Consider the following 26,654-nt stretch of genomic DNA (forward strand, 5'->3'; position numbering starts at 1 on the left):
GATGTGTTGATGGGTTCGTTAACCGGGATCCATCCTCTCAACACCCCTTCTAATGTGTGTGATCTATCCATGTGGCTGCATGACGTCGGGACGTAGCGCCGAAGAGTATGGTCTTGGTGTAGAGATAGCACAACGTGCTCACTCTTCGGGATCTACAGTACATATTTCGGGCCGAAGTAACATGCAGAGACATCACTCCACACTGTACTTGTATAAACTTCTTAATCATTCCCGAAAGACCTCCTCCTTTGTAGGTGTCTCTTTTCGGCGCAGTGCCACGAAAAATGCCTCCTTTGATTCCTGGAGCCAGTCAGCAAAGAACGTCGACTACGTGAGAGAACGTACAGCGCGTGATGATTCGGGCTTGTCTCGGTACACTTTGGCAAAGAGACGCTTCAGCTTCGTCTCAAACGCCTTCTCCTCTGATCCTTTATAATACTTGCAGATAAAGTGGCCGCCAGTTTTCAGTGTATCGAAAGCGAATGTCGCGGCAGCCATGCACAAGTCCTACAATAGTCAGTAAGGTCAAGAGTGAGTCGCTGGGACACCCACCATACTGCCGGCGTGGTCTCTAAACGCGTTGCCGCTGGTGTTCATCATCCTAAAATATGGGTCACTAAGGCTCTTCTTGTAGAAGCCGGCCGTTTGGTCCCAGGGTTCTGACATGTCGCTGAGCACCACATCCACTGCTCTGCCTTGCCGCGCATCCCTCTCCTTCAACGAGAGCTTTGATAGAGTATCTTGGTCGTTGTCACGGGCCTCTGCTGGCCGCCCGATAGGTTCAAGTTCTGCACCGTCCAGATGAGCTTGTCGCTCAATATCGATGTATCCTCGTTCCATGTCGTCCAGCTCTTCTTCGGTAATCCCCTCGTCCGCTTTTGCAGAAACTTGCCTCCTAGGTCGGCCCAAATCCGGATCTCGGACATAGGCTCGAACCTCGTCCTGGATTATAGGTGAGAGAAAATCGCCTTGTATGGTGGAGACGCCTCGTGGTGGTTGTGCGGGTATCAAATCTATACCTATGACGCGGCCATCGGGAGCAGTACGATGTGCAGCGACCTGAAGAAATTAAGACGGGATCGATTGAGCAGATGTATCCGGCAAACCTGAGACCATGATCCTGGTGCAAACCCCTAGGTCGTATAAGCTTCATCCTCTCAGCAGAGCATGCAGACATACCAGATCAACGATGGTTTGTCCGGGCTTGAACAACTTGTGCTTGTCGTTAAGCTATAGCGTGTCAGTCACGGCGCATTCCTGGAAGGAAGCACAATTACCTCAAGCAGTTTGAACGCAGCACGGCTCTTCAAGCCTTGAACTCGGGCTTCTTTGGAGAAGAAGTCCTTGCCTTGACGTGATTTCCACCTAGTCGAAGATGAAGATGAATATCGAGCTGAGGGCACATTTCTTGGTTGCCGGGAGTCACAAGCCGCACATGTTGATACAAAGCAGGTTGGTACTACTGGACGATATGAAGATTCCAGTAGCAAGCTATCGGTGAGCTGCCGGAATAGGCGACGTGATAGCATAGTGAAGGCGCAAAGGTTGAACTCTCGCCTTCGCCCTCGCAGATCTTATACGTCCTTATCGATAACAAACATGAACAACAGCTTGTAACAGTTCAGTCGCAGTACTAGTTTTTTTTTACAATACTCCCCCATGGGAAAGAAAGAAGCTCTAGCATCAAAACGTTGCAAGTAACATACTATCTCCACTACAGGACGTCTATTATGTTTAACATAGCAAGGTCTTACCGGAGCTAGAAATGAGGTCATTCCCGAAATATTATCGTCTTTGACCTCGGAACGTCGAATCCACTACAATGTCCACGGCCGATGTATTTACCCCGCTGTCCTCTGGAATCTAGTGAGCACGCTATCTCAAATGAGTGTGGGGTCGTGTGCTCATGCCAGTGTATACTTTGGATGCATTCATAGTATGTGATGATAGAGCGGTAGCATTCCGAAGGCGAGACAGTACCGCACGCGACCACAATGATTGATGACGGCTCGAGTCTAGCAAGGTCATGAGTGGCGTAACTACAAGACAACGAGGTGCTGTGTCTCTAACAACAGCTGATGCAAAAGGAGTGAGTGCGCGCAGCTGACTGTCATGCCTAGTAAGGGGTGACTGAGGCGCAACGCCAGTATGATATTTAGGGGGGTTGCAGTCAGCCCCATCAAGGGGCTGACCCCGGAAGGAGACGACGACAGGTGTCAACCGGGGCCAAGTATCAAGTCGCGAAAGACCGGGCTGTCAGCGAGTACCGTAGTCGTTGTAAGCATGTCTGACGGCATTCGCTCGTTCATGGCGCTAGCCTAAAATCTGCTCCTCCCTCCCGCGGTATCCTCAAATCTCCACTACCAAACCAAACCATCCAAACACGACCACACTAACGAACCGCGAAACCCATGACACGAGCGCGACTACACCTACATACACTTGCCTGAAAGCTGCCTTGCATGGAAGATCGAATTCGCCGTGAATCGACAAGTCCTGCTCACCTCATACACCTGGAAATCTGTCTTCACCTCTGCAACACCAACTTCCGATGACCTCGACATTACGTCGCGCGACCTTTTCTTTCCTTGGATAGAACCCGTCCCTGTTCGGACAACACACAGCCTGCTTTCGAGAGCAGCAGCGCCGCGTCCCAAGCAACACCGACTCGAGCCATGTCGAAACCATCCGAGAAGCCGCAACCGCAGGCGCCCGCAATCATGAGCGATGAACCGGGCACGGGTATAAAAGTGAGTACAGGATACATTTCTAGTCGCAAAACGCCAATTGACTCCTCATCGCAGCCCCTCGGCACGCCCGACATCACCAGCCTACAGCGCATTCGCCAGGTCTTCGCACAACCAGTTCTGGCTTCTTTCGTTGCCGGCGGCGTGGCCGGCGCTGTCTCACGAACCGTCGTATCGCCGCTTGAACGCCTTAAGATCTTGTTCCAGATTCAGAGTGTTGGCCGCGAGGAGTATAAAATGTCGGTCCCCAAGGCCCTGGCTAAGATGTGGAGAGAAGAGGGCTGGAGAGGTTTCATGGCAGGCAACGGCACCAATTGCATACGCATTGTGCCATACTCCGCCGTGCAGTTCAGCGCATACAACGTCTACAAGCGGGTAAGTCTATTCTCTCTTTTTGCTGTGTTGTCTTGTTTTCCGCGAGTGATTTGCTTTTTGAACAGTGCGGAGGAAGTGACAAGGTAAGCGAGTCATCAGAGAGGGGAACGGTAAGTTGTGAAGGGGCTGAAGCTCGGCAGATGGGGAGCGGAGTGGGGTAACGGAGAGATGCACGAGGATATCCAGGATTTTTAACAAGGACGAAAGTAACAGATTTATCCCAAGTTCTTACAGCTGACTTTTTCTAGTTCTTCGAGAGCGAACCAGGTGGCCCCCTCGATGCTTACCAGCGACTACTCTGTGGTGGGCTTGCTGGTATCACTTCCGTAACGTTCACCTACCCCCTCGATATCGTTCGCACACGTCTATCTATCCAGTCCGCGTCCTTCTCCGATCTCAAGAAGGAAGCTGGCCAGAAGTTACCGGGCATGTGGGCACTGCTTATGAACATGTACAGGACTGAGGGCGGTGTTCCGGCGCTGTATCGAGGCATCCTTCCCACCGTGGCAGGTGTCGCGCCATACGTCGGCCTTAACTTCATGGTCTATGAGATTGCCCGTACAAAGTTCACACGCGACGGCCAGAAGGACCCCGGCGCCATTGGCAAGCTAGGAGCGGGTGCCGTCTCCGGTGCTGTCGCGCAAACCATCACATACCCATTCGATGTTCTGCGGCGGAGATTCCAGATCAACACCATGAGCGGCATGGGATACCAGTACGCGGGAATTGGTGACGCTATCAAGCAAATCATCAAGACGGAAGGCTTTAGGGGTCTCTACAAGGGTATTGCACCCAACCTTCTCAAGGTCGCACCCAGCATGGCTAGCAGTTGGCTCAGCTTCGAGATGACACGCGATATGCTCATGGGCAAGTGGAACTCGGGCTTCTTGTAGGACAATGAGTCCCAACACCACCAGCACCGAACGGAATTACGGCAAAAACGCATTCACTTCACACGTCGCATCATGAGTACTCTCCGGCTAGACGGCAGATATCTCATGACGACAAATTCTCTGCGGAAAGAAAGATAGATGAAATCGTCTACCAACACCAGGTGGTATTGTATAACGTCAACAACAGCTTTTTCTACAAAACATCAGCATTGCATTTGGGATCAGCACGGCTCAGGGGTTTGATTTGGGAACTCCGTCCCATGGATAGATATAGCGAAGGCGTTTGACAGGGTCGTAGCTATTGCAGGTTGCACAGCATTGCATGCGCATTTCCTTTTACCCGTCTTGGGAGTCGAGAACGAACTTGGGAAGGCGCAATCATGGATTCTATATAGAAGCACTCGAGTCCGATGAGCGAGCATAGTATGGCTTGTACAACATTGAGAAACCATAGATAATGGTCCCTCTTTTACATGGACATTCTAATCATTTACATGCACGAGTATGATCGTGTTCCAGAGTGTCCGCTCGTATCATGTTCCCTGCTCACGCACCACTGGCATCACAATCGCCCTTTCCATGAACACAGACATACATCCATTCCAGCCTGAACCTCCAAATCTACGCCAGAAAAGCCGGCAGTTAACTTTGCCATCACCGCTTGAACTAGACACGATTCTCTAACATCCAATCCGACCACCTAGATCCCCAAGATCTTCTCTACGAGGTTCGTTACGTCAAGGACAAGTGCTATGTTGTGTCAGTGTCAATCCGTTTTCCGTCACAGAGATGGAGATACTTACATGCCCTTGCAGTTACGACAATTATAGTTTGTACACTGCTCGTCACGGCAGTACTCCCAGCTATTGTCTCCCTTCTAATTCTAGCCTTTGTGTTAGGTTCGTACACAGGAAGGGAGTGGTCGAAGTTTACTCACGCGGTGACAGGTGTTGAGCGCGTCGATACAGATGCTGCAGCGCTTTTTAGCGGCTGTAGATATGATGGTGGGGGTTGGGTCTGTGTTGATGGACGAAGTGAAGTAAGAGTCGTTGATGCTATAAGTGCTTGGCGGGTCATAGTCGTAGTGGGCGGCGACGACGGCGAGGAGACTGGCTAGTGCGAGGAAGATTTGGAAGGAGTAGTACATGGTGTCAGGGACTACTGGATCTTTAGAGAGTATGCCCAGGGGAGTGGAAGAGTAATAGGAAGTAAAGAAAGAGCAATTTCATTTACCAAGTAGCGACAGTTGTACAAACAGCTCGAGGAATCACTAGCCTACGAGCGTTTGGTCGAAAGCGGTCACAGTAGTTGAACACGTTCGAAAGAACTAGCTTAACGTAGATTGTACAGAAGAGGCAATATGAGAAGGAGTCATCAGCATATAAATTGTTGAACGGATTTGATATTTGAGATGGTCTACAAGACGCTGCTGGAAGATCACCCCCCTTCAAGACCTTTACTCTGGATACAAGGGAAGATGTTACAGTATTTACAAAAACCCTCTATAGCTCGCCGTCCTTCCTCAGAGTCTCGTTACCCCAGGGCTCACTTGTCAAGCAAGTCAGACCGCCTGCTGGCTCACAGCTCTTCCTTCCGCTCAATGGTCCAGGGGATGGTAGCTTGACACCACCAGCTGCGTACTCTCGTCCTTGCCTGTTGGCGAGAGCTTCACCAGCACCTGCCTCTACGTTCAGCGATCCCTTTCCAGATCCGCTCGCCAGACCCTTGTCTCCGGGCTGCGCACCGGTAGTTTGTGCGGCGTGCTTGAGGGCCTTGAGCAGGTTGACTGTCGAGTCGTATGTGAGATCCTCGTAGTAGTCGTCGTTGATCTGGACCATGGGCGCGTTCGCACATGCACCAAGGCACTCTACCTCGGAGAAAGTGAAAAGGCCGTCTGGGGTAGTCTCGCCGTGATGTACGCCCAAGACGTCTTCGCAGGCCTTCATGACGGAGTCACTGTCGCAAAGCATGCATGGGGTCTAGATGCTGTCAGCTGCTGCCCTTGCCGCCAAGTACAAAGTCAACCCACAGTTGTGCAGACCTGGACGTGAAACTTGCCCACGGGGTCCCGGTTGTACATGGTGTAGAAAGTCGCAACTTCGTATACACGCATGGGTGGCATCTCCAATATCCGCGCAACTTCGTTCATAACGCTGATGCTGCAGAATCCATGCTGGCGTTGTCCCAAGTCGAGAAGCGGCATTACGGCGGCCTTCTTGTATTGCGAGGGGTATCGGGAGACGATTTCTGAAATGAGTTCCTCATTTTGTGGTGTGAACTTGAAGGGAATTTTGAGGTTGTTTTGAGGCGTGTCGCGGTGCTACAGATACGTCAGCTCGGCTTTCAGCGCATGATGAAGAAAGTACATACGACGTTGAGCGAACCGCTCTCGTTCCATGACGGTCGTGATACGCTGAAAGCCCGCCATTGAGCCCTCTGGAACTGTCGCGAGGCCCGTGGGGCAATCCTGCATGCAAAGGGGACGAGTCTTGAGGCCATGGTGGGTTGTGCTGCGGGCTGGAGGCGATGGCGTCGATTGAAGATGTCAACGATGAAGCTCATCCGAAATGCCAAGTCAATGTGCAGGGGTCATTGCAATCAGTCGCCCCTGATTGGCTGGTCTCAACATCCCCACCCTGTCCTACCTCCTACGCTTCTTCACTCTTTCTCCGCATGGTTCAGGTCATCTCAAACATCGCTTCATGCTGTAGATGATCGATAGCATTACCTGATCGCCCCTCTCCCAAGCCTACATGGATCGGGGAGCTCGTTGCTTGAAACACATTACCGCCTTTGCTGCATCCAACCATGCCCAGTGTAGCTGAGGCCGCCACGTAGCTATCCCCACCGACACCGTCGTCGTGCGTTTTGTCGGCTCTGCGCACTATGGAAGCTTCATTTTTCTCTGTAATAGGCGGCATTCCAGCCTACGGGTTCCTTCGTTGGCAACGTCCCATGTTAGCCTCTGAGCGAAAATGGCTCGGTACAGAGCCGCATCGATGCTGATGGAATGCGCCTACGGCGGTCAACCACGTCTGATGATACTGTGGGTCGGCTAACACATGAGCTGGGAGCACCTCGCGACCTTGCAGCTTTGGGGAGTAACAGCTGGTGGACTGAGGAACGCACAGGATTTGTCTCTCTGTGCCGTCGTAGGTGGAAAGACGCTGCAGCCAGTGTATCTGGCCAATCGGCCGCTATTCGCCTCATTGACGGCGCTCTGCGCGGACGCGGGCGCGACCGCTGTTTGATGAGTTGTACTGATGTTTGCACTGTCAATTCGGTTCCTTCACAGGCTTAGAACAACATCCGCTTCTTCCAGCCTTGTTTCAGAGTCATATGGTGCAGCTACGTGTACGAGGCCATCACCTATGCAGGCCTTCACTAGTACACCGGGGCGGTCAATATCGTTTCCGTATAAGTATTCATGACTCCTTACATAGCATTTCTTAATTTTCTCTCTCCATAACCTCCCCCCATACCCCATCGTATAGTGCCGACCTACCTCCGTGTTCGTCTCTCAGCTCATCCACATCTTCCCCCAAGATGTGCAAGTACACAATCACAATACTCGAATGCGGCCACAAACAAAACGACCATGTCGACACGTACAACTGCCCTTACTTCGAAAGAACTAGTGTCGCCTGTGACCGTGACAACCCTAAAACAAAAGACCGTTGCACGATAAAAACATGGGACGAGAACGGAATCTGCAACAGATGTCTCCGCGAAAACGAAGAAGCCGCCATGCGCCGTGATGAGGAAAGGGAGCGAGAATTCAAGCGCAGGGAAGCTGCAGAAAATGAAGAAGCACTACGCCGTGGAGAGAGGGAACTTATTGAGAAGAACCGCAGGATAGCAGATGAAAAATGGCGGGCCGAGAAAGAAGCCGAGGAACAGACCCGGGAGAGAAGCCGTAGAGAACACGAAAAGAAGAAGGCAGCAGAGGAAAGGCGACGGGCTGAGAAGGAAGCCGAGGAACGAGCCAGGGAGAGAAGCAGGAGAGAACATGAGAAGAAGATGGCAGCAGAAGAGGCACGCACGAGGGAAGTTGAAAGGCAGAGTAAAGCAGAATACGAGAGACAACTGCAAGAACGACTGGATCAGGATATGGAGATCATGATACAAAAGTCCCTGGACGAAGCAGCACGGAAGAAGAAGGAGGAAGAGGAAGAAATGCAGCGAGCTTTGAGGGAGTCCGCAAGATTGGCGCATATGGAGCGGAGCTACCAAGAAGACCCAGTAGGTTTAGACATGGTACATTGTTGACAGCTTTTGCTAACCTCACTTCCCCACAGATCCGATCAGGACACAGAGACATGGGAGACGGCGTTACAGAACACTGGACCGAACGCACAACAAGAACAACTACCAGAACAGTAAACGACATCCCAACTAGAACCGCCGCGCCGCCCTCACCACCCGCCACTCCACCTAAAATGAGCATGCCACCACCTCCTCCTGCTCCGGCGCCTAAACCCACCGTCACAAAATCTGCTCCCCGCCCCCCTCCAGCGCCCAAGCCCGCCCCGGCACCAAAAGAAGTAAACTATTCTCTCCCCGCCGTCGGCGACCAAAAGATTGGTCGTTTCCGACTAGGCGGCCGCAACGTGCCTATCCACGAATCCCAAGACATTCCCGACACACCTACAACCTCAGGCATACCCATGTCACCCACAAGCCCAGCCCCATTTGTGCGTCTGGGTGGTGCAATTGCACCGTCAGACATGCCCATCGTGCGTGAACTCAAGGGTCAGGTCCCGCCTGTTGTACCTGCAGCTATGGATTCGAGGGCGGGGTTGAGGAGGACGAGTGGGCCAAGGAAGGTGCCTCCACCAGTGCCGCAGCGCATGGGTGTAGATCCGAAGCTGGAGGCGCTTTTGGCGAAGCAGAGGGCTTGGGAACCCGAGGATGAAGGCGAGACGGGTACAAAGTCTGTCACGCCGCCTCAGTCTCCGTCCGGTGTTCAAGCACGTAGGTTGAGTCCAGTGGAATTCGACACTAAACGTAAGTCGGGCTGGAAGAAGGAAGACGAGTAGAGGAGAGGAGAACATTTGCATTCAAGGCGTTGAGCGAGCAATGGGTACATGATTTCATTCCATTCATGGTATATAGTGCAGCACATCAAGCCGGTTGCAACGTCCTTTCCATCATGAATAGAAATTCATTATTAGTCTTGGATATATCCTTCCCCAGTACATGTCTTCGTCTGGAATGAATCTCAAAGAGAAGGCCTTTCGGCATAGTATTCCCGCTTCAGAAACTCGCTGACATGGTCTACCTCGGCATACTTAGTCTTGGAGATATCCAACTTCTGGCGCCTCTGACCACAATCATCGAGACTCTGACACTACACCATGTGTTAGTAATAGCAACTATATGTAAATACAGTTTCAAGGTGACAGCATAGGTTATGAACGTACCATATCAGGATCGTACTTGGCGTATTCGAAGAACGCATCGACCTTCTTGATGTAGTCCGGTGTGTTGAGGTTGTTTTGCAACATGCGCAATGAGTCACTTGCGTACCTAGCGCTGTTAACTTGTCTTCCGTAATCCATGAGCAGGGACTTACACCTTGATATCTCCCTTGATGCCCTCTTCCTTCATGACGTCCATTACAAGCTTTGCGGAGACGATACGGTCAGCATGGTCGAGCTGATCACCCTTCTCGTCGGCGGTGAGAATCTCAAAGTAGTTCAGCACACGGATGTCATTTGCTCGCCTATCGCGAAGGATCGTTGCGATGATGTCCTTTAGATCCTCAACCGTATAGGTGGCCTTTCTGTCAGTAGTGGTGATGTGCAGGATGTCTGCACTATACAGTCTCTCCAGTGACTCTTCAGAGTACGCCTTGTAACCTCTCCCGAAGTATTCACTCTGGGGAAGACGAAGGTAGAGGATCTGTACGTTCGAGAGTCCGAGTAGTGAGGATGCTGAGATGGTATGCTCGCCGACCTTAACCGTCGTATCGTTGGCAACTGCAGTGTATTGGTTAGTTTCGTTGTGCAGGATGAGGACCTCCCGCAGCGCCTTACGTGGTGCTGCCTCTTTTAGATTGGACACAAATCGGGTGTCATCTGCGCCAACGGATGACACATCAGACATAAACTTGTACGCATCTTCGAGACCGCGCTCAAGCTCTAGCACGCGGGTGTTGTTGGCTGCTTCACCGCCGCTATCTGCAGTGAAAACGACCGTGGTAACGCATTTATAAACGTAGAGGTCGTGGTAGAGATCTGGGTTCTGGAAGAGGAGGCTATCGATGGTATGAGCGGTGAAGTAGATCGAGCCACTGTGCGTATCAGCTTTCTCATCTCACAACTCCTTCGCTTTGCAACTTACCCGGTGCACGGAAATGGCGATTCAGTAGTGGCAGATAGTGCTGTCGTTGCCAAAAGCGTCAACGACGCGGCAAAGAACGAGAAGCAGCGGTGACAACAGCAAAGAGGGCGTGGCAGCACAGCTACTTCACCGACGCTCTGGCAATCTTCCAAGATAGGCAGTCACGATCCATTGTTAAGGCTGTAGCGAAACTGCAGCCAATCAAGTCTAACACGGTCATCCGTGGGGTATGTTCTGAGATCTCTTACAGTCTTCACCAAGAGTCGAGCTGTCTTGCAAGCGAAAAAAGATAACATTCAGAGTATATGTACCAAGGAAATAGTATTAGGGATGAAAATAAAAATGCAACTCAATGCCGTGATATCGTAACCTCATTGTCATGACCAAAACCATCTCAGAACGCCAATTACAAGATTCCTAGATATAGTAAAGATATGAATCAAGGAATATGCAACACAGTCTTCATAAGCAAAAACGTAGGAAAGAAAGCGTCATAACAGGAAGAGAATTACAGAAGCAAAAGACGCTATCGGAATATGCTTTGCAAAACACTCTCCAGCTGCTTCGCCAGCGGGTCCTCAGGCTGTTGTCGCCCATGGTCGTCAAAACGTGGTGGCAGTTCAATGGTAGCATCAGACGCGTCCGACCCAGGACTCTCAGACCTATGACGCCTCTTACGTGCTCTACCAGACTCTCGCGTAATATCTGATCGATCGTCGTCTTTACGCTGCCTGTGTCGTTTATGACTGTGGTCGTCTCGGTGTCTATGCTCCCTTTCCGAATCAGGCGAAGGCTCTCGTGAAGGCGCTCGTGAAGGTTCCTCTTGTGGATTCAGGTCGAATTTGACGCTTTTCTCCTCTGTCGGAGTTGGACTGGGGCTACGCGACTCGTCTACGGGACCTGTTCTAATGTCAGCAAGGCTGTTCGATTCATGGGCAGTCAGCGACCTCGACCCACCTCGCGCGGAAGCGAAGTTATAGTGCTCTTTACCGCCATGATCAGGGACTGAAGCACTCACATTGTCACCCCCACGGCGTGGCTGGCCGTAGTAAGGTTCATGTTGTTGTTGGTGCTGGGGTGCATACGGGTTGCCGAGATGCAAGTCTTCATGCGGCGGGTTGACGAACTGTGAGGGATGGTTCGGCTCGTATGCGCTCGGAGGGGGAGGGTAGTCCGCTGGATTATACGGAGGGTAAGGATTGTTGGGGTTGTGATCTACTGGAGCACTAGGAGGAGGAGGGAAGTAGTTTGTTTCAGGGAAGAAACGAGAGTCATTAGGATGGGCGGTGGATGGTGTGGGACTGTCATAAGGGCTGTAGGTGCTGGTGGAGTAGGCCGAATCCTCCTCGCCTGGTGATGTTGAGTATGCTAATTGCGGTGTGGGCGGGGGGTGGACTCACGTCGTCGTTCAGCTTCCTTCTCGGCCTTCTTACGGTCGCGCCGCTTCGCTGCTTCATGTGCGGCCAAACCAGCGACACCAGCGACTGCTGCCGTCTCCGCGACCGATCGTGCTCGACTCTTGCTTCGACTTCGACTTCGACCACCGGAGGAAGAAGAGCTTCGTCGCCGTCTGCTACGGTGCGCACGGCTTCGGTCACGGCTTCGACTTCGACTTCGACTTCGACTTCGACTTCTGGCCGGGCGATCGGTGTACACCGGATCACCACCGTACTCTACTAAAACAGGTTCACTCACTGTACTTCCACGCCTGCTACGGCTGCGCCCAGTAAGGCGGGAGAGCACTGACCTCGACCTTGAGCGCGATCTTGATTTGGACCGCGATGCCGCCCTAGCCTCCTTCTTAGCCTTGCGTTTCTCATATAGTCCAGTGACAGCTGCGCCGGCAACACCAGCGGCAGCAATTGGCACACCCTGTCGAATCCGGCTGGGCGAGCGTTTGCCCTTGCGCTTTCGAGATTTGCTGCGGCTACGTGCAGCAAGACCGGCTATAGCAGCAGTGGCAAGACCAACTTGCGCTGCTCTGTTGTTGCGATGCTCAGGATCTAGGTGTTTGCTCGTGCTACGAGACCTACCCCTGTCAGACCCAGCAGCTGAGACGGACCTGGATCTTCTCCGGCTCTTCCTAGAGCGCGATCGGCCTCCATGACGTGACCTGCTTCGGTGGCGATCTTCTATGACCGTGACCGTCTCCTCTTTGACCACCTTGTTCTTGTTCCTTTGTCCAGCAGCGTAGGCAAGGGCTCCAACGCCAGCGAGAGCGGCAAGCGTACCCAGCTCCTTCACTCTCGACTTGCTGCGGTGACGAGACTTGCCACGTCGGCTGCCCCTGCCCCGATCCGAAGAAACAGAACGAGATCTGTCACGGTTGTTAAATCTATCGAGAGCCACAGCACTCACAGCACCTAGCGTCCCGTAGCCAAGGGCATTCCCGATATTGCCTCCAGCGGCTTCACCCTTTCTCTTACGATGATGTCTGATGATCTGTCCAGCAGCAACTCCAGCAAGAGCACCTGCAGCAACGTCACGTTTAGTTCGGGTCTCACTTCCGCCCCACGTGTCTTTCTCCTTGTGGATGTATACATCGTCGTCGCTATAGTAGTTCTTATCTCCCCATCGGTGATCATATTCGCGCTCGTCGGCGTATCGCTCGTCGTAACGGCCGCCTCGGTCGATTTCCTTGACTCTGCGTTCGTAGTAATAGTCTTCCTCGTGGCGCGGACGGGCAACCTGTCTATCTTCTTCAGTAGTCCGCTCAACAAGCTCGTAGGCTGGCTCTTGCACGCGCTCGCGGATGATGATGGGTTGTGGGGCCTCCTCCCGGATAATGATAGGTTGCATCTGCATCTGCATGGGCTGAGGGGCTTCATTGCGGATGTAGATGGGCTGGGGTGGTGGTTGGGGGATCGGCTCAGGGCGGAAATACTCAGTAGACCTCGAGTACTTCTCCAGTTCGTAGGGCTGTTGTTCTCGTGGGAAGATGTCCCGGTCGCGCTCGTAGTCTCGGGAGATGCGGATCTCGGTTCGCGCCGGGGATGGGGAACGCTCATATTCGCGCTGAATGCGATACTCAGAACGCTGGGGGGAGACTTCGCGCTCACGTTCGGCGTAGTGGTAGTGTCTCACTTCTCGAGCAGGCTCTTGATGGCGCTCAATGACATAGTCCTTCACGGAGCGGCGATCGTCGAAGTCGTCGCGCCCACGATGGACGAGGCGCATTTCGGATTCGTACGTGTCTTCCTCGAGGCTGTGGTCGGGCACCTTGTAGCGCCTCACGGTGGTATAGCCAGCGCCGCTTCCGCGCGCCGACGTGGTGTCCCACTCGCGGTCGCGTTCGCTCCTCTTGTAGATGACCGACATGCTGCGACGTGGGTTTGGGGAAAGTCAAATGGTGGGGTAATGTACAGTGTGCTCGGAAGTGGGCGCAGTGCAGTGCAGATATAGAGGATAGGAATGTTAGTAGACTTTGAAGTCTGTTGCTCGCCTACTGAGCCAGTCGCTATGAGTTGTTGCTTTGGGTGACTGCGTACGGCTGAGCGAGGGCGGGTACTCGCAGGCGTCGATCGCAAGTCGGGTGATTGGCGAGCGTGGTGATCAACACACTCACTATCGTTGGGGATGCGCGATGCTGGTAGTACTGCGATAGCAAACAGAGGTGGGGTAATAAGAGGTGAACTGGAGTAGGGACGACGACGTCAAGTGTCGAGAATAGCGGAACCCGTCAGAAGACTTGATTCTGGCCTGCCCAGAGCTGGAAGTACCCTGAGAGCATATGACGTCAAGGCCACTGCGCACCACCTCAACCGATTGCACGCTGAACCATGTGTGTAAAAACCACTTTTCCGTGACTAAATACTTGCACAGTCAGGCGGTGCACGTCAAGCTCAAGGCTGTCTGCCTCACCCTCTTCGCATACAAGATGGGCTCACCGCGCCGTTGCAGCCCTACCATCGAGCCACGACGGGAGCGCGCGCATCGCACATCATGCGAACCACTGCCTGCAAGCTGTCACATTCGCTAGAAGTTTCTTTTTGTGGGAACAGAGAACTCACCGGACATTGCGCCATCACTTTTGCGCATAGCCCCGCATACGGTGAGCGCTCGAGCATGTGGACGGTGCTCACACTGCCCATGTACCCAAGGCCGGCTGACAACGACTCATGCTGCTGACTGCGCGTGCGGTACCAACACTCTGCTGCCTGCCACTCCATCCTAACCAAAACTGTGATCAGACACGACTTGGGCCCAACCTGAAAACCTAGCTGCAAGAGCAAGAACTTTCCTGCAGCACCGCTTGTGACGCCCAAAAGTGAAGCGACCCAATACATCCAGGATGACCCTGCAAAACTCATGTATAACGCTCCGCAAGAGCTTGTTCTTGACGCGATCTACAGGAAAACGCATCATTGAGGCTCTTGAGGAATTTTTCCCTGACTGCCGAAACCTCTGGGTGGTGACCGAAAAGACGCCTACCCAACCTACTGACTACTTCACGGTCTGCGAACAACAACCCAGAACCTCGTACAAAGAGCCGTGTTTGTACCCGACGTGCTTCGATCGATGGTGACATGTATCAGAGTACTGTAAAGATCGGGAGCACATCAAACAGGCTGTTCCATGCAGACACCTAAATACAGCCTGAAGAACCCAGTACATACTCTCACCACCACCCGAGAACAAGCATACATTCCTACAACCGCGCCGTCAAACACTCCCTTTTAGTCCGGTGAAACTGCTCACCATGCCCTTCCGAAGTGACCACATCGACACACCTGTTAGCACACTGAAACCAGCCACATGATTGCTATTGGGCATGTCTCAGCTTCCCTGAACGGCGCGGCAGCTTATGTGACTGATGTTTCACCGGAGGCACAGAGTTGCCGGCAGTCTATCCAGGTGGATACTACCTACTCCACATGGCTTCCCGGGGTGCGCGTGTAAAAGAGGGGTGGGGTGGGGGCCAAATGAGTACACAACATCGGCATCACTCTGAGTAGATTCCAAACACAAAACCTCGCTACCAAAGGGGCATTGACGATTGAAGTTGAATAAATTGACTAATCGAGCAACAATTCTCGAATCTATACGTAGTAGTTCAAGAGCAGACGTGTAAACTGTCGTGATCCAAATTAACCCAAGAACAGCTCATGTGAGCGAAGACCAACCATCCCCAATGCCGCGCGGTACAATGTGTTCTTCCAACCCAAATAGCAGTCTACGCCTTTCTCTTACGTGATCAAACGATACCGTACACCCTCTTCGCGATGAAGTAACAGAGGAGGCCGAAAGTGATAAGACCTCCAGTAATGGCCCAGAACCAATTGAGATTCTCGATGTCCTGGCCGGGAACGAGACTGAGCTTGATTAGCATGTGATTTTACCAAGGTTGGACGTCTTGACTCACCAGTTCATACCCCAGATACCCGTCACAACGTTCATTGGTAGGACAATCGTTCCGAGCACAGTAAGCTTGCCCAGAATGTCAGACGTCTTCTCTTGACGTTCGTTCATCCTGATGTTGATCTGGGCAAGATAATTGCTATGAGCACGGGAGAGGAGACTAAGGTGCTGGTTAGTTTGTGAATCTACAACTTTCAAGTACAACTCACTTCTCGTAGTGACCCAGGTTGCCAGTCATGGTGACAATGTGATCTTGGATATCTCCAAGATACATGCCAATCTCGTTACGAGGTGCGATGTCCCATTGCTCGTTGCAACGCTTTGCGAAACCCTTGATGACATCGGCCTTGTTACCCAACAAGCGGTAGAGGCTCATAACCTTCTTTCTGCATTCACCAACGCGTCTCAACATGTCTCGGCCGCTTTCCTGCTGTGATTTCACCTCGGGAGGCTCCTCGTAGTGCGGGTTGTTGTAGCTGTATGACTTCTCCTTCTCTGCTTCCTGTTCCTCTTCGCTTGAATGAAGTCGCAATATAGCTTCGTCAATATCGTCAACCTCTTCTTCGATCTTCTGGATCATGGGCGCATACGCATCGGTGACATCGTCGATAATGGCATACGAGATCCAGTCAGGTGATAGAACAAGGTAGTCTGAGAGTTGACGAATACGGCGTCGGACGTTGGCAGGATGCGGTGTCATAGAGAAGTGGAAGCTTATCACACCTTCTCTGAACACAACAACATACAGGTTGACGGGTTCCAGATAGTCTTCGCTGTTCTCGTCTTGCTCAAAGGTACGGTAGTTGATGAAGTAGTAGTGCTTGAACAGCTCGACCTTTTCGCGTTGCTCCTGCATGAGGATATCTTCCGATGTCAACGGATGGATGCCAAACGTCTTAGAAATGACCTTCATCTCAGTCTCGGTAGGGGACATGACATCCAACCACCAGGCAGGCCGCGGGCCATAACGCTTCGGCTTCTCATCCTCAGGCCGATCGTTCTTGGGTGTGTCCGCGGGTCGTGGTGTAGTCGAGCGTGTTTGCTCACCAGAGGAGTATTTGCCCTCTCCTTTCGAGGTCGACCGCGTTGTTGCCCGAGAAGTGTAGCCATTGGGACCTGCGTGCAGCATATCGTCCTCCGTGTCTGAAGAATCGCTGTCGTCATCCAAGATTGGTGGATCAGGGACGAAGAGGTTCCTGAAGCTCTGCCCAGGTTGCAAAAGCTCGCTGATACTCTGACTGTGGATAGTGTTGTCGAAAGTCTCGTTAAAGTAGGTAAAGCGATAAGGAGCGTCGCTGTCCTCGCGATGCCAGACGCGCCGTCTTGGTCGGAGACGCCCTTCGACCATAAGAGGTTCACTAACTTTTCGCATACGCATACCTTCGATGGTCCGTTGCTCCTTCTCCTCATGCGCCCAAGCTTGTAAAACGTCGAGATTGGGCCAGCGGCGGCGTCTTCGGCGACTCGTAGGCTCACCGGTCGTAGGAGCGTTCATGTAATCCTCGTGTCCCATCTCAGACATAGCCTCGTGTGGGAAGCAGACATCTTCGAGCCCACTAGTCGTCATACGGCGTCTGAAGTCGCCGGGTGCAGGAGGAGACCCCGAGTTACCGTCCTCATCGATATCGATGAGCGCATCTCGAGACGAACTGCTAGGCCTTTCAGGATCGGACATGTGGTCTAGATCTGTCGGGAGCATGACATCATCTAGGCCACCACTGGCTTCGAAGGTGGGACTGGTAGGGACTGATGGGGGGTTGTTGACATCGTACTCGTCAAGGTTGGTTGAGGAATGGTGATGTTGAGTGAACAGATCGGGCCTGTGGTCAGGCATAGGCATATGCTTGGGACTCTTTATGGACGTCTTGCTTCCTCGTCGAGGTTTGCCGTTGGAGCCATAGCTGGTGCCTGTCCTGATGTCGCGCTGAGAAGAAGCCATCAGGGGCGTTCTATCATCAGCATCATCGTCGCCATCGCTATATCGAACCTCCTCAGGAGTATGCGACAGCCGCGATCGGCCCTGGGAATTGGATACTTGAAGGCGTTGGGGTGGGTTAACGTTGGACTGACTTGCCCTCGGCTGATACATGGACGTTACAGGTACGCTCGGACGGCGCGTTCGAATTGTAGGCTGTTCGCGATGGTCCAGCAGAGCCTCACTTTCGAGGCTCGTGTTGCTGAGGTTGCTTTGTGTGCGGTAGAAGCCGCTGCTTCCTCGCGACTGGCCATGGGACGCGACATTGGCCAAGCTTGGACGTTCGTCCATCGAGTCGCCTGGTGCCAGATCGGCTCCTGCGGCGAACGACTGGCGACGATTGCGCCTCTTCTTGCCGCCACGATGCGTCTTCTTCTTCTTTGGTGGTGCAGAAGAAGATGCAGCTTCTAGCCCTGGGCGCGAGGGATTGTCTGATGCTGCTGCTGCCGCGTACGAAGGACCGGCGCCAGACCCAGCAGGGCCAGACTGATTCGATGCCATAGCAGGTCAAGCGCGTATCAAGATAGCAATGGAAACCCTGATGCTGTATGACAAGGAGGTGCAGCAGTGATAAGCCACTGGGATGTAGAAACGGAGGTAGTTGGGTGGAAAGCGCGTCAGAAGTGCAGAATGTGGAATTGCTGCGATATTCATCTTGAATCTGCCAGTGACGTTGTTGCATGTCCGTGCCCGGAAAGTGGGTCTAGGCCTAGTCTAGCTTCTCCAACTTTGCAGTTCGCATGTGTGAACCATTAGGTGGATCGCACTGATGCCGATAAACCCCAAGCCTTTCACCGACTCTATCGTCTTGCGCTTTCGTCTATACTCCAATCACGATGATCTTTCGGCACATGTTGATGGACTGCTCTGGGTAACCGCGGTCGCGTGCTCAATTGCCTGTTCGGTCGCGCCAATCCTGCATGCACCATTCCTTCGCCCTAGCGTTTTGATTCGACGCCATTACGCTTGTTTGCACTACTCCGTCCTCTAATGGTAATTCCGTGCGCCACTAGGCATCAATAGATTGAAAGAAGCAAGAGACATCTCTCGATCCAGCATCAAATGCGGGATAAGCATTTGTATGCATTTCTGGCCTCCGCATACCCCACCTCACCGCATATATCAAGTGGCGCAGCAGTGAGATAACGGGTTGTTTCGTCATTGGTAGCTTTACAGCACGAAACGATACATCGGGCCATAGTTCTCGAGGCCTGTTTCCCGCTTGGCTTCACCACGCGCTGCCGCCTCCTGAAGTGCTACTCTTTGTTGCGCCAAGCTTCCATACTTCCGATCCAGCTTCTTGTTTTCCCAAGCGAGAATGGTCCTCAACAACAAAGATAACAGGCAGAACAGAAACATGAAACCGGCACATACAGACTGGCCCTTCACGTACAAAGGACCCTCCGATGTTGGATACAATCGAGTTCCTAAGAGAGGTCCACATTGCCCAATCAAGTTCAAGATGACTATTCCCGTGCCTCTTCTCGTATCACTGCCCTGATTGTTCGTGACCCAGGGAAGGACATTGCCGATAGCTGGGAAGATACCGGCAGCAGCCAGGAAGACTCCGAAGTATCTTGCTGCTACGCTCTTCGTGGTAGCTAGGATAACGTAACCAATTCCTCCGATTGCCGTCAGGATAGCAATCATAATTCCGCGCTGTTGCGTCCGGTCTGCGATATAGCACGTGGCGATTACAGTGAGGAAGGAAAGGAAAAAGGGCGGTGCCGTTAAGCCTTGCGCGTTGACACTCGAAAATCCCATCTCGTTGAGGATCGTGGGAAGGAAGACCGGTAGGGACGAGAATGCTACGTTTCCAGAGAAGTACATGAGCTGTCACGCGATATCAGTCAAGCACAACCATTTCGATTCGATAGACTTACACCGAGTATCCAGCCTTTCACATCCATCAGCCCCTCCAGGATCTCTTTCCAGTTGACGCCTCCGATTCTTGTCGCAGCGCCAGCCTGTGCCACACCACGAGCTCTCGCAACCGCTTTCTCTTCTTCGTTTAAGAACTTGGCTTTCTCTGGACTATCTGGCAGAAAGAACCACGCAACCGCAGCCATAACGATCGTTGGTAATCCCTCTACCAGGAACAAAAGGCGCCATTTTGCCATTCCGGGGTTACCGCTCGTAATACCATACGCCAACGCGCCTGCGAAGGTGTTCGCAAGAGGGGCAGCTGAGAGAAATAGGCCACACCTAAGCCCAAGCTCATGCCTCAAGTAGAAGAAAGAGAGCAGAAACGGAATCCCCGGACCGTACGCGATTTCTGCAGCACCCATAATAAAGCGAAGTGCCATCATTCCTCCCCATGAAGTTGTCGCAGCTTGTACGGTCGAAACAAGTCCCCAGACGAAAACGCAGCCCGCTGCCCAACGATGCGGAGGTACAACTTTCCACATGATTGCGAGGAATCCGAAGATGATGTATGAGATATAGAAGATGGTGAGAAGCCACTGGTACTGCGAACTACTGAGTTCGAGGTCTTCTTCCATGCCTGCGATTCGCGCATTGCTAAAAGTCTATGTTAGCCGTATATTCCAGTATCAAGTTTGGTTCTACATACCCAATGTTCGATCTGTCCAAGAAAGCCAGAAGATATAGTGCCGAAAGTAATGGAACAATATGCATGTCCAACTTCCGTCGCACATGCTTCTCGATCACCGGATCGATTTCATCTGCCACCCGCGCAGGTGGTATGGCTTCAACATCTTCATTCTCTTGTTTGGTTGATTCGATCTTCTTCTCCCCGTTCTCGTCCGCGGTTTGGGGCTCCTTTGAGGTAAATAAACGCATCTTCACCCGTGCGCAATCTCGAGATCTCGTAGAATAAAGCAAAACCAGCACGAACGAGACGTCAGCAGGGGAGCGGAAGTATAAGCACTCCCAAGACTCTTGCTGGAAGGCTTAACACACTGCCGAGATCGGTACGACTACGCCACACAGCTTCGTGATAGGCGTGTTTAGTAACTGTTTCAGGAATAAGATGTGATGAGGTGGGGTTTGGGTGGGGAGATCGACATTGGGGTTGAGGTAGTTTTGGACGGAACTGGGCCCGCACACCGGAGTGTGGCCGAGGTCCATGTACAATATTCTCGACGAAGTAGAGTCACCGCCTCTAGCTCAGACTGCTGCATGGGCCCTTGCGCTCGTCATTGGCGTTGAATTTTGTGGCGAGATGAATGTAGTGCCATGTCACTATGCGGCCCAGTAAATGATTCATGACCACGCTTGGGCAACTTCTAGTTGGAAGACCGCTGAAAAAGCAAAGACAACAGGACAAACTACGGCTTCAACTATCATATCATTAAGTCCACCTGCTGTGTACCTCCATGACAGAGATCTTTTACGAAACCCACATGATCACCGCCCCAGAGGATTCTGTCTGTCTATTACATCTCGACGACTCACCAGCTAACCAAAAAATGCACCCGCAGTGAAGATGCGCGTCATCTTTCACATGCCAACACCAGGGATAGCAAGAGTTCGTGTCGCATCAGACCTAGAGTAAAATCGACTCCAAGAGACTTTACTATGTCTTCTTTTTGTAAGTTGAGAAGATAGAAGAATATGTATACCTCTACTTGAAGTACATTTTATAATTTATAAAGAATAGGCTTATTGGAAGGTGCCTACCTAGGTTATTGTAAGGCAATGGACGCGAATTCTTGCCACCCCCTGTTGCCGGGGCAAACAACAATTTCCAATTCCTCACCGACATCCTATGCCTGGGTCAGCATGAACAATCCGTTCCGCTGTCGGATAGCCTCCTACTCGGCCCAGATGCGCCCAGGATATCGAATATATAGCCGCTGGTCTATCGCCAAAGTCGGCCTGAACTTCAAGCCGTTATGTAAACTATATCGGAAGCATACGTCCCGCATGTTGTTCCGGTTCACGAAGAGTTCCCAGCTGACTGGGCATTTATCAACGCCGAAACTGACGAATGGTGGGACAGAGGCATCAAAAAAGAGCCTGTAACCCCTACGCCGCCCAAGTGGCTTCGGACCAAGAGGGAGTCGCAACTCAAGACATCTGGCACGCTTAGGTCTCCGTTGCTTGTATTAGGATCATTCCCCACCGCCGATCCCAGATCAACTGTTCACCGATTTGGGACTATTGACGATGCATCTTATGCCAGTATTGGTGCGTTGTTAACCAAAATTGGGTGCATCCGAGCTAACCACGATCGTCCATCTATGGCTCTGGTCGATTGGGTCCCAATTCGCATGGACCGCAAGGAGATTGCGACTGCGGTGAACGAGTCTGATTCGGACAAGACTAATCCAGTGAGAAGTGTGCCGGATCAACTTTGCGACTACTGGACGGATCATGTCTGGGTGGGAGTGCAGGCATCGAGCGTGGAGGTTGTAATCGTGATGGGTCGGGCGTCTCAGAGACTGCACTAAAAGTACATAAGACAGACACTCTTGTTGTGCAATTACGAGTTAGTATACGATCCATTCGCCTCGACACCGTATGGTTCCGACATATGGGCTATTATCGAGAAGAGCGAGTCGCAGAATGGTGCTCCCAAATCAAAAGCTCAGAGGAACAAATTGAGTCTGTACTATGCGGAATGGAAGAGGAAGAGGTTTAGGGTTAGGAACACAGGTTCGGGCGAGCAGGGGACATTGTCTGTAGTATGAAATTGAGGACGGGGCGGAGGGAAGCATGGACTGGAGGATGGAAGATGGAAGAGAGAATGCAGAAGAGGATAAATAGGAAGATAGTACTTCAAGGCAAAGAGGGAACATATATTCTATACTACTAGTTCTCAAGATGCCGCCATCCTTACCCTACCCAAGTCTTCACCTCCACCTACAGTGACTGTCCCTTTCCTATAGACCTCAGAGTCTTACAATGCTGGTGATCCCACCGCGGTCAGCTCATCCATGTCTTCACCTGCTTTGACCCTTTCTCGGAGAGAGCTGTGTGCGATAACGAGATCCTCGTCCGTGTCAATGGCTGCCTCCTCCTCATCATCTATGTACCACCACGGTTGATACCCATATCTAAATTCAAGGCCGTCTTCGTTCTTCTTCAACACGTTGACTAGGTAGTTGAGTCTAAGATCGTCCGTGTCGAGACCGCGAGATGAGTATGGTCTGGCTTCCTTATTGTTGTTTATAAGCGTGTAGACGCTGACGACGTAGCCCTCGTCTTTGCCCCTAACCACCTTGATACGCATGTGTTGGAACTGGATGAGGTTCAACCTAAACGTACGTAAAGTTAGCACATGTCTCACAACATTTCGTACATGGATACGTACGCGTTTTTCGGTGTGACTCGATCTGGACCCCATGTTCAACCCTTGTCGGGAGTGTGGCGTTGATCAAGTGCCGTGATATGCTTGTTGATCCACTGAGATGTGGCCGAGATAAACTTCCACAGCATGTCGAAGCGCCACTTGTCATGACAGTCCTCAGGACAGTTACTCTTAGAGAGCAGGAAGTTTGAGTTGAGTTGCTTCCAAATGTCACAAGCATCAAACTTAGTATCCGCGTCTGTATGTAGATTTTTCAAGCACATGTTGTTTTCGCGCAAAAGCTTGTCAAATTCGCCGCGGACATTGTAGAACTCGCCAACTGTCAATTCAAACCCAAGAACGGAATTCGTTTGAGAAAGTCAACATATGGCATGTGCCAACTTTACACATCCAAAATAGTAAAGTGTCTGAGCATATCGACAGCAGTGAAAGTTCAATAAGGACGTTCATTTCCACTATAGATCTAAAAGGGGAATCATATGGCTACTAGCTACTCGCATTTCGTCGTGATGGTACACCGTCCGTAGCTCGAAGGAAAAGATTGCACAACGCCGACGCCACCTACCATGATGATGATCGTGATCAACACCAGACCCGTACCCATGAGTTTAGGAAAAAGCCTAGGCATTACAAAGCCATGGTCTAGTATGGGCTGTTAACGATGTCGTTCCGGCCGAGATAGCTTCCGCGTACTCCGCTCCTTCTCGCAGCGCCAACGCGACTCGGCATCGCAATACTCTCGCGTGTCGGTCGCTGCAAGGCCCTTTTAGCCACCATATCAACCTCATTTGGCAGCGCAACAATAAGGTTTTTGTCTGAGCCGAACTTGAAGTTATCGGCCTTGACTTCCTCGGCGTAGCGCTTGATGTTGTACGGGTCTTTGCGCTTAGCCAGAACCTTCTTAAGGCTCCAAGTAACGATGAAAGGACCAGTGGCAGAAATGATGGTGGTTTCCTTATCGTCGAGACCTGTGTTGAAGCGTGCGGTGGTGAAGGAGATGGGCGCTTTGGTCTCGTGCTGGAACTGGGCGACGTGAGCAGGTGTAAGTGCGAGACGGCGTGGTTGGGGTTTATCATCTTTGGCGAACGACTTCTCGAAACCAAGTTTACCGTCGTTCTTGCCGCCCTTCTGTAGAGCGTCGATAAGGAGGAGGTAGGTTCGGGTAGTGGCGAGAACCCAGCGACCGTCTGCTGAGACGTCCATGCCGATGATTGGGTCACCAAGTGCAGGAATGAGTGTCTTAGCGTTGATACCAAGTCTGTCAAACAAACGGATATCTCCCTTCTCAGATGCAACAGCAATGTGACCTTTCTCGGTGGTTGCGGCGGCGGAGAACGCGTTCTTTGTCGCATACTGCTTGAGCTGATCATCGACGAGCTTGTTGCCAGCCAAACGAGGATCGACGCGGTAGAGCGCGTTATCAGAGAGACCCAGGAAGGTCTGCTCGCCGCTCATTTGCGCGAATTTCTACCTTGTGTTAGCTTGTGTCCAGGTGTAGACAAACATTATACGTACGTTCTCTGGTGCAAAAACTTTGACTGGAATGTCATCGTGCACCTTCCACTCATCGACAACGGTACCAGTCTCGAGATCCATCCGATAGAGGTTGTTTGGGTTATCTAGATTCTGAAGGATCATGTCGCGATCCTGCTGGTGCAGCATGACCTTGTTCGGGTTGAAAGCCTTGCCCCCTGGTGTCTTGATATTCGAGATGGTTGTAGAAAACTGCAGTTGGTTCTCAGGGGTGTGCTTGAAAACACCAATCTTGTTGCCGCGCACAACGAACGACCTGTCGTGCTTGTAGCCAACCGCCAACTGCGAATTTTGGTCTCCATCCGTAGGACCAGTCTCAACGTCGTCTTCTGACTCGTCAGAGTCGTAGTGTTCGCTTCGCTGCTCGTTTGTGCTCTCGTATTCCTCCTCCTCCTCTTCTTCTTCTTCTTCTTCTTCCTCCTCGGGCTCTTCGTCTGGCGCATCTTCCATGGTCAAGTCCTGAAAGGCCTCCAGAACGTACTCTCGATCGGTGTCCTTTGCCTTGCCCCACTTGACCTTGTTCAAGTGCTCCCAGAGAGCTTGCATCACACCTTGCTGAATGTTCTCGAGGTCGTCCTGATCCTTGAACTTTAATAGCCATGAGTATGCCGAGCCATCATCTAGGTAGTGGTTGAAGATAAAGGACTTGTATTCGTAGTTGAAGACAGGATTGATGTCTTCGACAATGGGTTGCCCCAGCCACTCGCGCTCTTCGCCAGCAATGTGTAGCCAGTAGTTCCAGTCACCGATCTCGGTAACCGTAATACTGACCTTGGGGTCTTGCTTCATGAAGGTGCCGGATGGGAAGTCAAAGAGGTGAAGCTCCGCCTCTCCTTCAACCAAGGTCTCAAGAGCCTGGGGCTGAGCGGCAGACGGCGGCGCGGCCGTAGCATCCTCCTGCTCCGGGACAGTGCCTTTGCCTGCGACCTTCTTCGCCATCTTCTCCTTGGTTGTGTTTGGGAAGAGCTCCGCGGTGGTCGGTGGTTCGACGGGAAGGGCGCGGGCGGTGGAGAGGGTCGGACTGGTGACGGGACTTGCGTCAGGGATGGGCTCTTCGTAGTATGCTAGAGCTGCGAGGTCGTCTTCGGTCGCGTGTTCGTGGCTCCTCCTAAACTTCCTCTCGTACTGGCACTGCAGAGCAACGCGTTCGAACAGGGAAGCAGTCTCGGGCTTGACTGAACGGTCGCACACAAACTCCCAGAGGTCGTCTACGTCGCCGCTGAGGTCGCGCCACGCAAAGATCTTCTCGCCAGTTGAGCGTACGTCGTCGCGGAACTGGAGGTCTTCGTCGAGCAGAAAAGTCTTTTCGTCCTTGTCGCCGGCAAGCGCGTCGAGTGTCGCGTCCTCGTTCTCTTCTGCTAGCAAGTCCTCCTCGCCTTCTGCGTATGCGCGTTGGATGACAAGCTGGTACTGGAACTCCTGCCCGGTGCGGCGGATGGTAGCAGTAGCGTCAGGGAAGATGAGCTCGCTGTATCCCTTGACAGAGCGGGGTCGGACGAGGTAAAGCTGGCCCTGGGCGATCTCGACGATGGTTTCCTTGGAGCTGTCGCCAAAGACAAATTTACTGACTGGTGGTACAGGTTAGTGTCGTCTCAGCAACGGTGGGGGAGGGGCAGTGGCGGGACAGGAAGGAGAAACAGAGCAAACAAAGCTGCAGGTGGGCTTACGGTTTCGGAGCATGAACATGGCGACGACTGCTGAGTGGCGGGGCGAGCAAAGAGCTAAGCCTTCATTTAAGCTCAGAGGAAAGGCGCATGCCAAAGTTCATCTACGTGACGGCTAGGGTTGTTTGCACAGGTTATGATGATGGGCGCCAGGGTCTAGGCAAACACGCCGGCAGCCTCGCTTAGCGACGTCATGGGTAGGGCTGAGAGCAAGCTTTCACTGCGATGGCAGGTAATGTAGATGCGAATATCAGAGCACCCCTCAGCGCGAATAGAATCTCATTCAGTCGGAGCCTATTAAGAGTATGGCCCTGAAATACAAGCCGAAATATTCCCCGCGATACAAAACAAATCCCCCCAAAGCGCCTCTCGTTCATCATTCACTGATATCGTCGGTCTGACAACTTTCCGCCGTCATCTTGCGCCATCGGGCTTTTGGAGCAGCTAAATTGCCTGAATGCCCTACAAGACGAAGACTGATCATCATTT

General features: G+C 52.2%; 10 protein-coding genes across 10 annotated transcripts; 2 read left to right on the forward strand and 8 right to left on the reverse strand.

Annotated features, from left to right (window-relative positions):
* Positions 1-225: 225 nt before the first annotated feature.
* ALTATR162_LOCUS11507 (uncharacterized protein) lies at positions 226-1,437 on the reverse strand (the record flags this gene model as incomplete). Its single annotated transcript, XM_043319149.1, has 7 exons — positions 226-300; positions 346-507; positions 553-1,059; positions 1,107-1,133; positions 1,180-1,230; positions 1,278-1,365; positions 1,427-1,437. The coding sequence occupies 7 exons, from the start codon at positions 1,435-1,437 to the stop codon at positions 226-228; spliced, it is 921 nt and encodes a 306-aa protein (XP_043175084.1).
* Positions 1,438-2,675: 1,238 nt separating this feature from the next.
* Positions 2,676-4,015, forward strand: ALTATR162_LOCUS11508 (uncharacterized protein; the record flags this gene model as incomplete). The annotated part of the gene is made up of 3 exons (XM_043319150.1): positions 2,676-2,750; positions 2,805-3,122; positions 3,371-4,015. 3 exons carry the CDS (start codon positions 2,676-2,678, stop codon positions 4,013-4,015), a joined length of 1,038 nt encoding a protein of 345 aa, XP_043175085.1.
* Positions 4,016-4,715: 700 nt separating this feature from the next.
* Positions 4,716-5,162, reverse strand: ALTATR162_LOCUS11509 (uncharacterized protein; the record flags this gene model as incomplete). Its single annotated transcript, XM_043319151.1, has 4 exons — positions 4,716-4,765; positions 4,819-4,898; positions 4,953-4,994; positions 5,047-5,162. 4 exons carry the CDS (start codon positions 5,160-5,162, stop codon positions 4,716-4,718), a joined length of 288 nt encoding a protein of 95 aa, XP_043175086.1.
* A 355-nt stretch (positions 5,163-5,517) lies between these two features.
* Positions 5,518-6,514, reverse strand: ALTATR162_LOCUS11510 (uncharacterized protein; the record flags this gene model as incomplete). Its single annotated transcript, XM_043319152.1, has 3 exons — positions 5,518-5,994; positions 6,045-6,335; positions 6,386-6,514. The coding sequence occupies 3 exons, from the start codon at positions 6,512-6,514 to the stop codon at positions 5,518-5,520; spliced, it is 897 nt and encodes a 298-aa protein (XP_043175087.1).
* A 1,047-nt stretch (positions 6,515-7,561) lies between these two features.
* Positions 7,562-9,054, forward strand: ALTATR162_LOCUS11511 (uncharacterized protein; the record flags this gene model as incomplete). Its single annotated transcript, XM_043319153.1, has 2 exons — positions 7,562-8,257; positions 8,314-9,054. The coding sequence occupies 2 exons, from the start codon at positions 7,562-7,564 to the stop codon at positions 9,052-9,054; spliced, it is 1,437 nt and encodes a 478-aa protein (XP_043175088.1).
* A 182-nt stretch (positions 9,055-9,236) lies between these two features.
* Positions 9,237-13,678, reverse strand: ALTATR162_LOCUS11512 (uncharacterized protein; the record flags this gene model as incomplete). The annotated part of the gene is made up of 8 exons (XM_043319154.1): positions 9,237-9,365; positions 9,439-9,544; positions 9,591-10,310; positions 10,361-10,400; positions 11,039-11,260; positions 11,318-11,710; positions 11,761-11,933; positions 12,108-13,678. The coding sequence occupies 8 exons, from the start codon at positions 13,676-13,678 to the stop codon at positions 9,237-9,239; spliced, it is 3,354 nt and encodes a 1,117-aa protein (XP_043175089.1).
* A 1,876-nt stretch (positions 13,679-15,554) lies between these two features.
* On the reverse strand, positions 15,555-18,194 carry ALTATR162_LOCUS11513 (uncharacterized protein; the record flags this gene model as incomplete). Its single annotated transcript, XM_043319155.1, has 3 exons — positions 15,555-15,672; positions 15,723-15,878; positions 15,928-18,194. 3 exons carry the CDS (start codon positions 18,192-18,194, stop codon positions 15,555-15,557), a joined length of 2,541 nt encoding a protein of 846 aa, XP_043175090.1.
* A 669-nt stretch (positions 18,195-18,863) lies between these two features.
* Positions 18,864-20,495, reverse strand: ALTATR162_LOCUS11514 (uncharacterized protein; the record flags this gene model as incomplete). The annotated part of the gene is made up of 3 exons (XM_043319156.1): positions 18,864-19,526; positions 19,577-20,213; positions 20,266-20,495. 3 exons carry the CDS (start codon positions 20,493-20,495, stop codon positions 18,864-18,866), a joined length of 1,530 nt encoding a protein of 509 aa, XP_043175091.1.
* Positions 20,496-22,557: 2,062 nt separating this feature from the next.
* Positions 22,558-22,890, reverse strand: ALTATR162_LOCUS11515 (uncharacterized protein; the record flags this gene model as incomplete). The annotated part of the gene is made up of 1 exon (XM_043319157.1): positions 22,558-22,890. One exon carries the CDS (start codon positions 22,888-22,890, stop codon positions 22,558-22,560), a length of 333 nt encoding a protein of 110 aa, XP_043175092.1.
* A 720-nt stretch (positions 22,891-23,610) lies between these two features.
* Positions 23,611-26,187, reverse strand: ALTATR162_LOCUS11516 (uncharacterized protein; the record flags this gene model as incomplete). Its single annotated transcript, XM_043319158.1, has 3 exons — positions 23,611-24,435; positions 24,484-26,069; positions 26,169-26,187. The coding sequence occupies 3 exons, from the start codon at positions 26,185-26,187 to the stop codon at positions 23,611-23,613; spliced, it is 2,430 nt and encodes an 809-aa protein (XP_043175093.1).
* Between the last annotated feature and the right edge of the window lie 467 nt (positions 26,188-26,654).

The sequence above is a fragment of the Alternaria atra genome (genome assembly GCF_907166805.1).
Source record: "Alternaria atra isolate CS162 genome assembly, contig: 35, whole genome shotgun sequence".
Lineage (NCBI taxonomy): Eukaryota > Fungi > Ascomycota > Dothideomycetes > Pleosporales > Pleosporaceae > Alternaria > Alternaria atra.